Source organism: Haliotis rubra, unplaced genomic scaffold (assembly GCF_003918875.1).
Source record: "Haliotis rubra isolate DU_JTF1 unplaced genomic scaffold, ASM391887v1 Scf198, whole genome shotgun sequence".
In the NCBI taxonomy this organism is placed as follows: Eukaryota; Metazoa; Mollusca; class Gastropoda; order Lepetellida; family Haliotidae; genus Haliotis; species Haliotis rubra.
The window spans coordinates 1,385,215-1,400,526 of NW_025765980.1; the positions used below are offsets into that span (position 1 = coordinate 1,385,215).

General features: G+C 38.3%; 1 protein-coding gene across 1 annotated transcript in view; it reads left to right on the forward strand.

Annotated features, from left to right (window-relative positions):
- LOC124275061 overlaps positions 1–15,312 on the forward strand; it is a 39,802-nt gene that overhangs the window by 11,498 nt on the left and 12,992 nt on the right. The window contains exons 3-4 of the mRNA XM_046710533.1: positions 8,284–8,376; positions 12,427–12,561. Of these exons, the coding sequence (XP_046566489.1) occupies positions 8,284–8,376; positions 12,427–12,561 (228 nt within the window). The remainder of the gene's footprint in view (positions 1–8,283; positions 8,377–12,426; positions 12,562–15,312) is intronic.

The window sequence follows — 15,312 nt, forward strand, 5'->3', positions numbered from 1 at the left end:
AGAAGAGATTAAAGTAGAGACTTAAGAACCAGACTTAAGAACACCTTTATAAAAGATATTTAAGTAGAGACTTAAGAACATCTTCATGACAAGTTGACTGAAAGACTTATTTGGTTGGTACAGTCAAAGTTGCCATGACAATGGAAAATAAAAGTATTAATCTCATAAACCCAAAACCACAAACATGATACCCAGATACTGAATAAAGGCCTCATCTAAAATCTTTTCCAGAACCTCTCATCAGATTTATTTTGATAAATATCTTTTTGGTTAAATGATAGACTATGGTGCCATTAGAAGAACTGATCAGGCCTGACCTATGGTTCCTGGAGATAAGTCTGCATTACATGAGTCATGTTAGAACAGCGCCATTTAGTACCTGTGCTTATGATTGACATTTGAATAAGATACGACAACAATAGGCAGGAGCTCTAGCATCAGTATATTTTATTCATGTAAGTGTCTGTTGGCTTTAATATCAGGGCAATGGACCCATGATTTATTCACACTAAACACCAAGGCAATAGCCCCCCTGTGATCTCCTCATCGTGCTTCTGTTTCTTAATGGCTTGGCTACAGATTGGTGTTTCTGTGGGCAGCTCATATTACATATATACGGGTCGGGTCATTTGAAATTAATCTATTTTGTTAAATCATTTTTGTTTCTTCACTTGTCTATTGTCTGAGATTAGAAATGATCTAGGGGGAGTACAATTAGTTGTGTTCACCAGTGGTATTTTGCAAAAAAAATTTTTAAAATGTTGGAATTGACCAATGGTGTCTGACCGTGTAATTTTTATAGTGCTGGTTTTTGAGAAAATTGACAATTGTTTCATGAACTGTATACAGCTGAATAACTTTCAAAGAGAAATGTAATAACTAAAATGAGAAAAAGAAAAGATTGTATTGACTGTATTTGATGAAATGGCAGACAATAGTTAGACTTTAGCTGTATTTCTGATTATTAACACATGCATTGCTATATGGCTGAAATAATACCAATGCCACATTAAACTTTAACTCACTCACCATTAACACATGCTCCTGATACGGTTTCAGTGGCATAGTTCACTTCATATGCTTTTAGCTGACATTTGTATGAGTTTAAAAAATAATAGTTGCTGATTTTGAAATCAAATTTAGCATTTTAGCATTTAGGCATTATCAATTGTTTCTAATACAGGTTCAGATAACACCAGAAAGTAAGGTGAATAAGTAAAGTCATCCTGGATGATAGAAAGCTGTGAGTTAAAGGCATGGTTTGAACACAAAAATACACCGAGGCTTGGGTTTAGACATACTCAGGTTTGTAAGCTTAAACAGTAGTATGAGGTTATTTTAATGTTGGCATTGTGAGCTGTTTTGTTTCCCTTATCCAGTAGTCACATATGACCTTCAGCTGCAAATAAACAAGGGCAACCATTCGGGATGAAGTGCTGCAACCATGGGATCTAGTGGCGGTTGTAGATGATTACATCAGGTCAACAGAAACCAGGACAAAATGTATGCATGCAGTGATGATTGTACTGCAAGCTGTTACAGTGGTGGAGTATGACGTATATACCACAGTCGTATACACCAACTGGGACACGAGGCTTCACCAACCAGATGGCGTGCATGCTATTGTCCTCAAAACTGTTTGTAGTTCAGCACTTTTTGTTGGAGTGTGTTATTAACTTAAGCAGAGGTAAAAAGGTCATTACTATGATTCTGGGGATTAAACAATTTAGCATTGATGTTGGGCAACATTGCACCATCATGGGGAAAGATGGCCAGGGTAGTGGTTATTGTGGCAGTATTTCGACTCTAATGATATAGTTGATACCTTTATGAAAGGAAGACAAGGTAATTCATGTGTAATTATGTGAAGGCATGTAGTATAAAGAATTTGAAATCATGGTGAGTAATTGTTGAGCAATTACAGCCTGTGTATGGTTCATAAGATAGGCTTGGTTTTTGAAGTAGTGGGTGGTAACATGACTCTTGTAGCAGTAAATTAATGATTCTCAGTTTCACATTAGAGTTATCATGCATCATCAATTTCGGCAAACTTGTGTAAATGTTTCAGTAAATTTATTTTGCAAAGAAACGTTAATGTCAGAAAATTGATCATATTAGTTACTTTACACTTCTATAAGAGAAAATTTAGGTCACTGTCTTCATATTGCTGGGAAAGTGTTGAAGGAGGCATAAAACCATAAAATTATGACTTCATTGAACATACTAGAGTTCATTTTGTTTGATACAATATCTGAAGTCATTTTTCATCATAAAATCTGTTCCTGTCATGGACTGCTGCAATGTGTGAGATGACACTTCAATAGTGGCCAGACTATCCATCACTTCAGGCCTTTACATCAACAAAACCTGCACCAGGACGGCTCCTGGTCATTACACTCTGTCATAATCCGCCAACTTGGTTGTTGACTTTGGCTTGTCTACAGCCCATGAGCTCTGTTTACTGGTGAATCAGACGTCCATCTGTCAGCAGTATCACATGTTGCTGGACACAGGTGGCTGCTACGCTATGTTGCGTCTGCTCCTCACTTGCGTCTGCTCGTCTCATGGATCATTGTTTGCTTCACCTTCCAAGTGTTTAACAGTTTGAGATGGGGCCAACACAACAGTGGTGTCAATGTCATGTCAGATTTCTGCTTATTTCAGTCATTTAAATGACAAATAACAGTTGGGGGTTTTGTTGTTGGATATGATTGTTCATGTCCACAGTTGTCAAGTTGGAATGGCTGCCATGGTGTTTATATTGTCAGAAAATGTACATAAATGAGTTTAATTCATATCCATGTCAGTTTGTTCGTTGACTGAATACCGTGGGTTGATTCACTGCTGGATGGTTGCTCTCCTACATTTAGTTGCCATGGTTACAAGATGTGTCCAGTTGACTGTTTTTTTCTACAGAAAGTTGGTTTGTGGACAGTCTGGCCATGAACAAAAGTGAAGTTGGTTAAATTTATGGCAGTGTTCAAATATTTTTCAGTTCTATGTAGTTGTACATGGTTCCCTTCACCTTGTTACAGTTAGGTTAAAGTCATCCATCTTGCATGTCAAGTCGGAGTGTCGCTGATGGAGGCTCTACTCATGTTACCTCTCCTCATAGTGGTCACTGTAGGTCAGGTGTGTCTCAGGTGTGTCGTCGTTACACTTCGGTGGCTACGTTGGCGTGTCATGATTCAGGTTTCTGGCATTGTTATGTCTGGCAAACTACCTGTCTCGTGTCCAGGGGTCGTCAGACTAGCATCAACGCTAAACACCATCACCGTCACAATGGACACATCTGCTTGTTGTGGCACTGATTTACCTGTGCAGGTCCCGACTTGATTAATTAAGAAGCATTGACGCTGACCTGGTCAGTCAAGCTTATAAGGTACAGCGCAAGCAGATGGTCACACGACTGACCATTGTCCGAAAGATCAATTGTTATGGTTTGAGCTGTAGATTTTACGGGTATTACTTTTTTAGAGAGTAATTTTCTGAAGGATCAATATGCCATATTTTGCAAGTGCATTCAGAATCAGAAATCCACAGCTACTTATCTGAATTTTGAGTTAGTTGCTGTTGTGTAGTGTGTTGAAACCTGAGCTCCCATTAATATAAGACTTATCAGCTCCTCTTTACTGCCTCAATTATCTGACTGACCCCCACAAGGTAAGCCTGGGCTTTGTCATTTTGAGTGGGCAAAGCAATCATGGCAGTTGTGGAGTCTGCTTTGACATTTTGACATGAAGTTCATGCTCCAGTGCAGCAATTTAATAGCAAAGCTTTAAGCTGTCAAGACCCACAAATTGTCTTGTTGTAGTTAAGCCATTCATGGCATGATTAAGAAGATTGAAGTTAAATCAGTTTCTTTTGTTAGTCTCAGAGGAATAGCAACAAAGTTTTGCATGGGTCCAGTTATAAAATACTTGAGTGTGAGGCAACAGTGTTCTCATCATCATATATTCAACTGTGCATTATGTCATAAAATGTGTTGACCAGTCAAGCTTGAAAATAATTGTCTCTGCTCACACGACAGCTTTGGAGAATTAATGTTACAAAATGTCAACTGATAACATGACAATTAATCTGATACACACTAAACTAAGCTGTTAAAGCAATACGTTTCTTGATTTTTTTTTACATTTGATTACTTGTCAAAACACTTTCAATTATAAGTAAACATGAAAGGTACAACTCCAGCCAATTTTATTATTACAGGGCACGTTTCTTAGTCTGGATAATATTCTAACCAAGAAAACCAATCACATGTCAACTGAAATTCCTGTATTTACACTCTCAAAATGAGAAGAGGCTTTACCTGGCAGGTATTATTCTTTGAAAAGGCCTCCCCCCACGCCCACTGTGGCTACAGCATAAAGGCCAGGACTGACCAAGCACCTGCTAATTACTATAGCCCCAGGCCATTGGTGTACGGTTACAGTTATCTCCCCCTGGTCCATTGTCCAGTGGAGGTTGCAAGATGGAGGTCACTTGCAAGAAAATCCAGCTATTGTCCTTCACACGTGTCTTTGTTGTCACCTGTTACACTTAATTTCAACGAATATTGTTACCTTCCTGTGATTGATTGAAAACACTATTTGGACTGAACCCCAAAGTGATTACTTGCCTTAGATATTCTTGCCTTAGTCACTTATGAAAAACAGCGGACAGTTTTCAACAATGTATGAAGTTTGATAATGACTATAATTGGATCAAGTTCGCAATTCTTTCTATTATTTAACATTGTCTGTAGGGATATTCAGGGCTTATTGCAAGGCGATTTTTACAATATCCAGTTAGGTGGTAAGGAAGTCAATCATGCATTTTGAAAGATTAATTGTGCAGACAGGCGACAGTTTAATCTGCTTGACAGTGCTTGAGAGGAGTAAATAATGAATGGTTCACAGTTTGTGAGTTGGTTCATGGCATACAGATCATTTCCACACTTCTGTGAAATGAAACTTGGCCATATTGCTTACATTAATAATTGACTTCAGCTGCTACAGGTGTCGGTTTTGCAATGTCCGTTTTTAATTTGTTTATTCTGGAACATAGTCATTGATGGACAACTGTCTCATGTTTCGCATGAGTAAACAGCTAGTTGTATCTTGGGTGGAGCCACTGATCTGAGTCCCACTGCTGAATCCCTCAGCCATGATGTGAGTTCAGTCAGCCATTTTGTCTTTGCTCCAGGGATAAACTACCTTTGTTGAATACCTCCACACAGTTGTTGCTGGACTGGTTGTTCCACTCCATTGACTTGCTTACGCCTTCAAACACATCATTGTTCTTTCTTCAAAGTGCCGGCAAGATTTTAAAAATAGTATTGCCAGCTTCTGCTTTCCATCTGTCAGTAATTTGAGGAGCCTATGATGAAATTAAAAGACAGAGTCTGCATTTGTGTTTTGATCCTCAACATCTGCAGTTAAAGTGGCAAAAAAGGGCAATAAAAAAGTGCAGAAAACTTGAAACTCCACACATTTCAAAAGACTGTTAGCTGAGTGTCATTGTGCCGTCCTTAGATTTTTGATTCTCATTGCATCATCAATACTGTCATGAATGTCGGGTCGGTGTTACAAAAGGCTGTTGTTTTCCATGTGGAGCTATGGCCTCGACCACTTGTTGGAGGAGCTGTCCTTGAGACAACAGGCATTACGACTGTGTTTAACTCAGCAGTAAAAAATTGATTTAATTGTTTGCACAGTGACATTAAAGATTTCATATTAAACCCTGTGAACCTTTTGATGGTATCTTGTGATTGTGTTTCCTATTAATCATTGATGGTTTATGATGCAGAATGAATCATGATCTGAAATCCCTCTGTGCATTATCTTTATACCTGCATCTTACGAATTACCTGAACACGAACAATGAAGGTAAAACCAAGTTACAGATTTGATTACACAGAGGGTTGAATCTCAGTATTCAAATTGACACTAATTATGCACTTTGATGGAACTCCTGAGCAGATTCGTCTGTGGCTTGTGTGCAGGTAATTTAGCAATGTCTCGAGCAATATAATCAGGTAATAGTGTATCTCTTTGTCTGCTCTCTGGCAGCGCGAGGCAAACTCCAGTTGGGTCATTGATTGCTGCTTGTTAGGAAATACAATAAGACGCATTGTCAGGTATTGTCAGTGCAGTGTGCACAAATCAATGGCTATAAATAGCCTGCTTTGAAGAGTATCTTTGTTTGTCTGGTTACCTTGCCGACAGGGCGTTATAAGGGGTTGACCCTAGGTGGGGATTTCCTATGATATTATGTTATAACTGAAGATGTATTAATCATTGGCCGTTCTGAGGACAGTGAGTCAGCTGTTACTAAGTTGCCAGTACTCTTAGTAATTATCGGCTATTGGAAATGACTTTTTCGGGATTTCCTATAAATGCGTATAAAGACTCTCAATCAGTCAATTTATGATGATGGAACTGAACGGTTCCTATGGCAACAGGAAAACAGACAATGGAAAGTTCTAGACAAAACATATAGCTGTGCAGTAAATCTTTTACAAAAGGGGACTGTCTTTAAATACAATATATCATACTGAATTTTGAAACACATTTTCTTCAACATTACAAATATATTTTCTTGTGGCGTTAATTGACATTGGGTACAGGTATAAGATAATATTTGATTAAACATGAAACTGCTAATTAGAATTGTAGATTAGGAGGTAGGAAGCTCTTTGTTGTCGTCACCATCGGGAGGCTGATTTTCATATCAGGAAACAGCTGTTACAGGATAAATGTGAAATATTAATGTTTATTGCTTAGCATTGGGGATGGTGACACGTGCTGAATACGAACATGTCTGTTTAGTCATCATCATCTTGTCCCACGTGTCCTTAGCTTGTGCTTACTTGACAACTTGAAATTGTAATATGATAATGTATTCAGGTTGTGAAGGTGGAAGTTTCAGTGAGGAAAATGTGAATTTTGTCAGTTTCTGTTGAATGATAGCAACTGTAGTATTTGCTTATTGTTTTGTCATGAGGGACCTGTGTAATCATAATATCAGAAATTTTCATACATGTATAGCACAATCTTAAGCATAGTTCAATTGTTGAGCTTTTCAAGAAAATCAAATTATGTTGTGATGTGCAGTATACCGGTACATGGTTTCCTAAAAAATATAATAGAATCAAGATAATTCATATCATGTTTGAACATAACAGCTGGTGGCCAAATTAAATTTATTACCCTGTACCAAATAATACAGTGCCGGCGAAAATAGTAGAAAAATATTGTATAGGTGTTGAAAGCAGTTGTTAGGTTGATTGTATCCGGTATAGAGAACGTTTTATGACTGTACTGTTAAGTGCCATACCAGGGGCGAGCGCTGCGCTGCTAGGAGAAGCATAGCGGTGTCACTAATGAAAAGAGGTGTGCTTTCAGAAGGAATTGTATCATTGACAAATTGCTGATTAAGACCTGTCTCCACCTAAAGGCAAAGAAGAAATGGTCCTTCTCTTGAGAGTTTCAAGTGTATGTGGCCTCTAGATAAAGCTGTTAAGGTGTGGAGTCAGCTAAGTCCTCACATCCGCTCGGTGTATAGTTCTATGTAACCTGTCAAACAGTTGAATAAATATGCAAATCAGCATTTGGACAGCCAGTGTTATGGGTGGTTATTGCATCTAGACTTGCTATGACTTGTGTGATTTTTCAAGGCCATTAAAATATATCGTGTATAATTTTAAAAGGAGGATTTTGGTTGATGTCCTTTCGTGTCTCCTATTAAGAAAGGTGGATTCATTTCTTTCATTACAGTTCCTCATTATCAATGAGAGTTACTGTGATTGGCTAGTTTTGTTCATACATCCTCTTCCTAATCAAGAGTTAATCAGTTGACATAGTTATTCATAGAACTAGGAAACATATCTCCAGGTTACACAATTTCAATGCTTTTCATAGAAACAAAACACCATTGGCAACTAAATCCCCATTTGATGTCCGTATCCAGTAAGTCATTTTCCTGTTACGTCACATAATGGACAGATGAATATTATTTTCTGTGGATGTTCGGTTTCTGAAAGTCTGACTTATGCAAATGTTAACAAGTTTATTTACGGTAATATTGTTTCACCTGTGGATTGTCATTAATAGTGTGTGACTAGTAACTTGCCTATTTTGTATTCAGAAAACATGTACAGTGAATCGCATCATGCCAGAAAGAAATGTTGAATATTTGTGACCTCTTTCTCTGAGACTCTCTCCAGTGTTTGCAAGTTGTGGTGTGTTTCTTGTCGAAACCAGTCAGAACTTTGTTAATATGTCCGTATCTCTGTTGCAGGTGTTCTGGCACTTGGATGTGTTTCGACGAAGCTACCGATGCCTCACAGGCCATGTGTGCATGGGCAACTCCTGTATATTCTGTGCACTGAAGGTAAGCCTTTTATTCTTGCTATTAACACTCAACCAGGGAATAATGTATACACTAACACTCAACCAGAGTATAATGTATATACAGGTACAAACTTCCGCCACAGAACAGCCTTTATTGTCTACTGGGAGTGTTATGAGTTGGTCGGAAATAACATTTGTAACTTCAAGGCAGTTCATGTAGTACTCAAAGTATAAACAATTTGTGAAAGATTGCTAGTTACCCAAAGCCAGAAAATTCAGTTTGTTTTCAAAGATCTTTAGACAAAGGGTAATTGAAATTTTAAAAAAAAAACCCAAAAAACTCTCATTGTAACATTTGTAACTTCACTGCAGTTCAAGTAGTACTCAAAGTTTAAACAATTTGTGAAAAAATGGTAGTTACCCAAAGCCAGAAAATTCAGCTTGCACATGAGTTGTTAAGTCTCCACAAAGTGGTTGAATGAGTTGGGTTTTATGCCAGTGTTTAGCAGTATACTAGCAGCATCCAGGTGGCTCCAGAAAGTGAAGTCTCATTGTAACCTGAAGAACATACTCATGGCTTGGATCAAGTTTGTAAATAGGGTTTACTGTAATAATGTAGCTTAATGACTTGGACGAGACAATGCCATAGTGTATGTGTTTGTATCTTCTGTAGACTGGTCAAACAATTATTGCATGTGATGAGTGATGAAGCTGTATGCCACATTGTACATGGAAAGCCTACCTTTGTCCAAGTCCCCTGATTATTTAGATCACAAAGATAAGGTACAAAGAATCTAATCAGGCATGATATATTCGGCATAAACCTTTCCATTTTTAATGCCTCTGCAATTTCACAACCGAGTTGCTTCATAGACGGACATGTGTATCTATCTACTAGTGCATGAACTGGGGCTGTCCTTGTTGTTTTCATGAGTTCGGCAATGAGCATAAACGTCTCGCGGGGATACTGGTGACTGAACATCACAACACGGGCTGAATGTTCTAATGGCGTCCCGCTGAGATCAGACTGACCCCCTTATCATAGAGGAATAAAGGGCACGCCTCAATTTGTTATTGTTTGAGTATGGGGTATTACCTTGAAAACCTCGTAATTGCATTGAAAGAAATTAGATATTCGTTCCTGTTCATTAAATGAATTGAAAGAGAATATGTTTCCTGGAATGATTGCTCTGAAATGGTAGAGACACCTGTCAACTTGAAAGTTTGAGCATGTCGTTAAGTGTGTAGCAACAGAGAAACCAAATGGTGTTTGTTATTGCTTGTTGTAAAGACATTAAATATTTATACTCATAATGATAATTTTAAATTATGTATGATTGCTAGACATTTTTAATCAGTGGCAGATTGTTTTATTGTCTTTCATTGTACACACGCTCATGTTCTTGTATTAATAAATTTTAGTTGTTCATTCTGAAAAATAGACAATTATGTCGCAAACGTTCCCTCTGGATTATGGTTGCCAGTTTCCTGTGGGTACCACAGAGACACAGAGAAATGAAAGAGAATAAAAAAAATTCTAAATATAATAGATTATTCAAGAAGAAAGGAGCTCAGTAAAAATAACTTTTCTGTTTTTAAAGATCTTTGACAAAGGGTAATTGAATTTTTTTAAAAACAACCAAACAACTCTCACTGTAACTATTCTTTCTGTTGCTTACAAGATATTTGCATTATTGGATGATGATGATAGGACAGATCTGTGGACTGTGACGTTCCCGCAAAGGGAAGTGTGTTCCATTGCAACACTAGCTCCGTTCAGCTACCTGCGAGGTGGCTTGGTTGTTGAAGCTATTATATGATATTTGATCCACACGTGTCTGGATGGGGCCCACTTGTCTCTTGGCGAGAGGACAGCAATCAATAAATAATAAGCTCCTCTACTGTTAGTGCAACTCGGCAATCAATACAACAGCGTTGTATGCTCCGGTGGTTTCCGTGTATCGATGTCACCGTTTTCCTGACAAATAGTGAACAAGGGAAGCTGGTGCTGTTTGGACCGCAAGTCTAATTTGTTTTTCAAACAGTTTAATCCTGGAAGGAACTCATCCATCTTTTTTAACTGTCAAGTTAAACAGTCCTTCTGTAAGGTGGAAATGGAGAAGCATGTATTTGTAATGCCTCAGCTGATCAATGTTTAGACCTGTGGGTGAATCTCTGAAACCAACACCTGTTGATTACCTAGGGAGCAGGGAGATTTAACATGTTAAAGATACCCTATAAAGTGTTAAAACATACCTGTTGCTCTGTTCTTGTAATAAAGAAGTTCACAATTTCTGCCAAATATATTACTCAAGAAAAGTTAAAGAACATCCAGTTTCTACATATTACTAGAGTTAAGCTGTATGATATGAGACCCGTGAAGGTCCAGGTTAGAATGTACCTTCAGTAACCCATGCTTGTTGTAAGAGGCGACTAACAGGATCGAGTGGTCAGGCTCGCTGGCTTGGTTGACACATGTCATCGGTTCCCAATCACGCAGATCGATGCCCATGCTGTTGATCACTGGATTGTCTGGTCCAGACTCGAATATTTACAGACTGCCGCCATATTGCTGGAATATTGCTGAGTGCGTCGTAAAGCTAAACTCACTCACTCACTGTATGATATGACAGATAAACAGCACTCATATTAAACTAATCGGTTTTCTTTAATTACTTTTGCTTTTCACGTATGTTATTACCAACCGGCATTATCAGCAAAGACATTAGGGTAGACTGGTGGTTTCAAATGGGATAGTGTTGGCATATAGGGCGGTCAGGTTGACTAGTGGTTAAAGTGTTTGCTTATCACACAAAAGACCTGAGTTGAATTCACCCCTGGGTACAAAGTGTCCATTTCTGGTGTCCGCTGCAATGCTATTGCTGGAATATTGCTAATAGCAGTGTAAAACATTACTCACTCAGTTTTGGGAGGTGGGGTAGCCTAATGGTTAAAGCGTTGGCTCGTCACGCCGAAGACCCGGGTTCGAATCCCCACATGGGCACAATGTGTGAAGCCCATTTCTGGTGTCCCCGCCGTGGTGTTGCTGGAATATTGCTAAAAGCGGCGTAAAACCAAACTCAGTCAGTCAGTACTCACTCAGTTTTGGGATAATGATATAGATGACCTCAATCCACACTCTCCTCACCCGTTCTTACATCAGCTCATAAGATCCATTTTATGTAATTTTAATTTGGGTAAATACATTTTGCGTTTGGAAACATGTTTAGTTCTCGTGTCTTCTTCTGTATTTCCATAAATCTAACAAGTCTTTGTTCACACGCTGTGCTGACACTGTTCTTCAAGCATCGGGTAACTAACACCTACATGTCTGTGTTCATACACATGCTCATGAATAGTGAATGTTATCCTCCAATTCTTCAAATGGCATGCATGCCAGCAATAGCTATTATTTTGCCAGGCCTGAATTATCTGTTACTCTGCACCCACAGTGTTGATTATTAATGACTGAAATTAAGGCTCTGGGAAGAAGAGATAAGTTGGAGATTAGCATGAGTGAGTGAGTGGCAGAGGGACACCAGAAATGGGGGTCACACACTGTACCCATGTGGGGAATCGGACCTGGGTCTTTAGCATGACAAATTAATGCTTTAACCACTAGACTATCCCAATTTTTTATGTTTTTTTTGTACAATTTGTATTATGTGAAGTAGGCTATTTTGTCACTTACAAAGAGAAACATCAGTTGTGAAGGAAAGATTTTACTCTAAACCATAGAGATATTCACAAAACCGCTTATATATTTTTTACCCAATATACCAGTTCTTCCAAAAAAGTATGTTGCAAAACGTATCATGTGAAAAGCATATTGCAGTATGTTACAAGATACAGCTGGCAGTCATGATCAATCATGATCAAATGATCAATCCTCAAAAATCGATTATCTTCATTTTTGTTTTTGAATTTTATGTCCAATAAAACTAGATCACACCTAACAAAATAAGCAAATGTTGACATCTGCCCTGAAGACCATGTCATCAGTCATTTTTGTCTGAGTACATTGGAGTCAAGTCACTGGGGGTTTTAAATGTATAAATTGTTTAATGCTTTTATTTCTAATCATTTCCAGGTAATATTCACACAGCTTCAGTACAGTGATCAGACATCACTCCACCCGGATGCGCTCCGCAAAGCTTTGGCGGAAACGTTCGCCAACCAGCAGCGCTTTCAGTTGGGTCACATGGACGATGCTGCAGAGTGCTTTGTAAGTAGAACTTGTCAAAATAATCGCTAGCTTGCCAGTTGAATGACAGCTTAAACGGTGACATGACGGCTACAAGTGTCCGTAACATGTTGACCCAGTTTACTGTTCTTGTCTCACCTGACATTAAACAGGAGACGTGGGTCATGAAATTAGCCCAATTTCATCATCAGGTATTCACGTCATGCAGGCTCTCAAACAAGAATACCTAAAAGCATATGGTTATTTGGCAAACCTGTATGAAAATGTCAAATTTTTTTTGAAACTGTCTACACTACTCAAGAGAAATTATGGAACTACCAGTTCATTCTTATTACTTTAGTTAATGTGTCTTGGATTCTTTTGAGTACTGTAGTATATTATGTTTTAGAAGACAAATATTACAAATTCTTTCGTTATACATTTTTAATTTCCGTTTACAATCAATATATTGATGCTTTAAACATGTAGAGCATTTAATGATTATATTCATCATCTTACAAGAAAGTTGCCAAGTGGTTTGGTGTTTGAAAACTACAGAAGACACAACAACCCATATCATCATCATGCCTACTGTTGAATACCAGGAAGAGTGTAGGAAAAGCAGCTGATGTCATTAAGGATTCATAGTGAAGATGGCAAAGTGATAATACTGATAGTAACAGTGTATATTTATTTTTAATTTCCAATACTTTGTGGATGCTCCTTATATTTTTTGTGTGCAACTGAGTACAGTATTTAAGCGATGAAAAAGTTAATTTAGCATCTAGTTGCGTGCCAGGCTGCTGTATAATGAATAATGGTGGGTAATGTAGTCTTATAACGAAGGGGCACCTGTTGAGATAATGATTAGGTTCTTTGGTACTAGGAAGTCAGCTAAAATGCATCAATATTGATTTAACCCAGGGGGCATATAGGAAACACTTGGCTGTTCCGTCAGGTATTTTTCAAATTATTTATTCCATTTAAAGTTCATTTTTGTGCCAATTTAGAATAAGAAAAGAAGAGCATTGTGATCATGCAAGATCCCAATAAAACTAATTAGTATTTTGCCTTGAATTAATCATTTGCTGTTGTGCAAGTGTGAGGTAGCATTAAGGTAGCATTAAGTTTAAAGTTGCAAACCAGAAGAAAGAGAATTGTTTCCTTAAAAACCCCAACAAAGATTCATTGTATTCACTTTCTGGAATTCAGATGTGCATGTGTATTCAGTTACTGTTGTTCTGTGTAGTTTTACTGTGTTCATTACCAGCACAGAATGCACAATGTATCCACCACCAAAGGAGCTCTGCCATTGGCCAGATGTATACAATAAACAAAAGAAAGAAGGTTGTTTTTTAAGTGTGAAATAGTATATACATGAAAGAGAACACGGGAAGACCTGTACTGCTCATAAAAGCCCACAGTAGGCAGAAGAGACACTGAAGCCTAACAACTGCACCTACACATGTGTCTACATGCACGTGTACTGACAATAAACATTGGTTATTTACTGACGTAGGGTGTTAGCGGAGACTCACTGCCACACACAGTTGATAACACTCTGCCACACACATTCACACACAATCTTGCTTGATACATAACAGTACTCCCTATTTGACCCTTAACAAAAGATAGGCAAGTACACTTCGTTCAGTGGCCTTTAAGTGCTGCTCGGCTTTCACTGACCAATTTGCATAACAATCCCAATGGAATGTAATCACAACAACATCAAAACACTGACACAGAAATATTCGGTAGAGAAATGTACTGCTTTTCTGCGAGTGCAAGTTAACCTCAGTGTTTACCCAAACACAGATTTGCAGACTGCACCCTGTTCTTCACAACATCACCACACTTGTACATTGAGTCATGTGGCATGGAACGTTCAGGTGTATTTATCATACACATTCCACCGGCCAGGAGAGGCTGGCGTGGTAAATACGGCCTTTGTCACGGTCAGTTTGTCCCTGTGAAAGCTAAACGTCACGACACTCAACCACTACACCTCTAACCCAAACCATTTGCCTTTTACAGGCTTTGCCTGAGGTAAACGGATCAATATTAGGACAGGTATTTACTCAGTATTTTTGTGCCATAACCACTACACACAAAAATCATATGCATTGTTGTTGAGAATTGTGGGAATATTTGATCAGACCTTAGGCTTCAATGAGGGGGATTCAGAGATACAATGTCACTGTTTCACTGTGGGATGTTCTGAAACTTTTGAATTATTAGATGGGAAATGTAAACATCTTGTCATCAGCATCTGATGACAAATAACGATTCTGCAACATGTTCAAGATTAATTTCTTTACAACATAAATCAATCACAATGAATTCTCTGTTTGATGATTTGTGTAAAATAAGTCATTAATATGATAAATACAAGAAGAGAAATTCTTGTGCAAAACTCCCATCGGGGACAGAGTATTGGCTTTAGAATAACAATCAGGCACATACAATGAAAGCATTATTATTTATGGCATCATTACATTGTGGGTTTTGTGTATGTTCTTTCACTGAAATGAGTGAAGTTTGTCATTGCCCAATAAGGTCTCACAAGATAAGGCAACAATTTGTGTCTCCAGCTACTGTAACTTGAGTGAGTGAGTGAGTATGGTTTTATGCCGCTTTTAGCAATATTCCAGCAATATCACGGCGGGGGACACCGGAAATGGGCTTCACACATTGTACCCATGTGGGGAATCGAACCCGGGTCATCGGTGTGACGAGCGAACGCTTTAACCACTAGGCTAATATATCCGCCCCTACTGTAACTGTGAACATGTA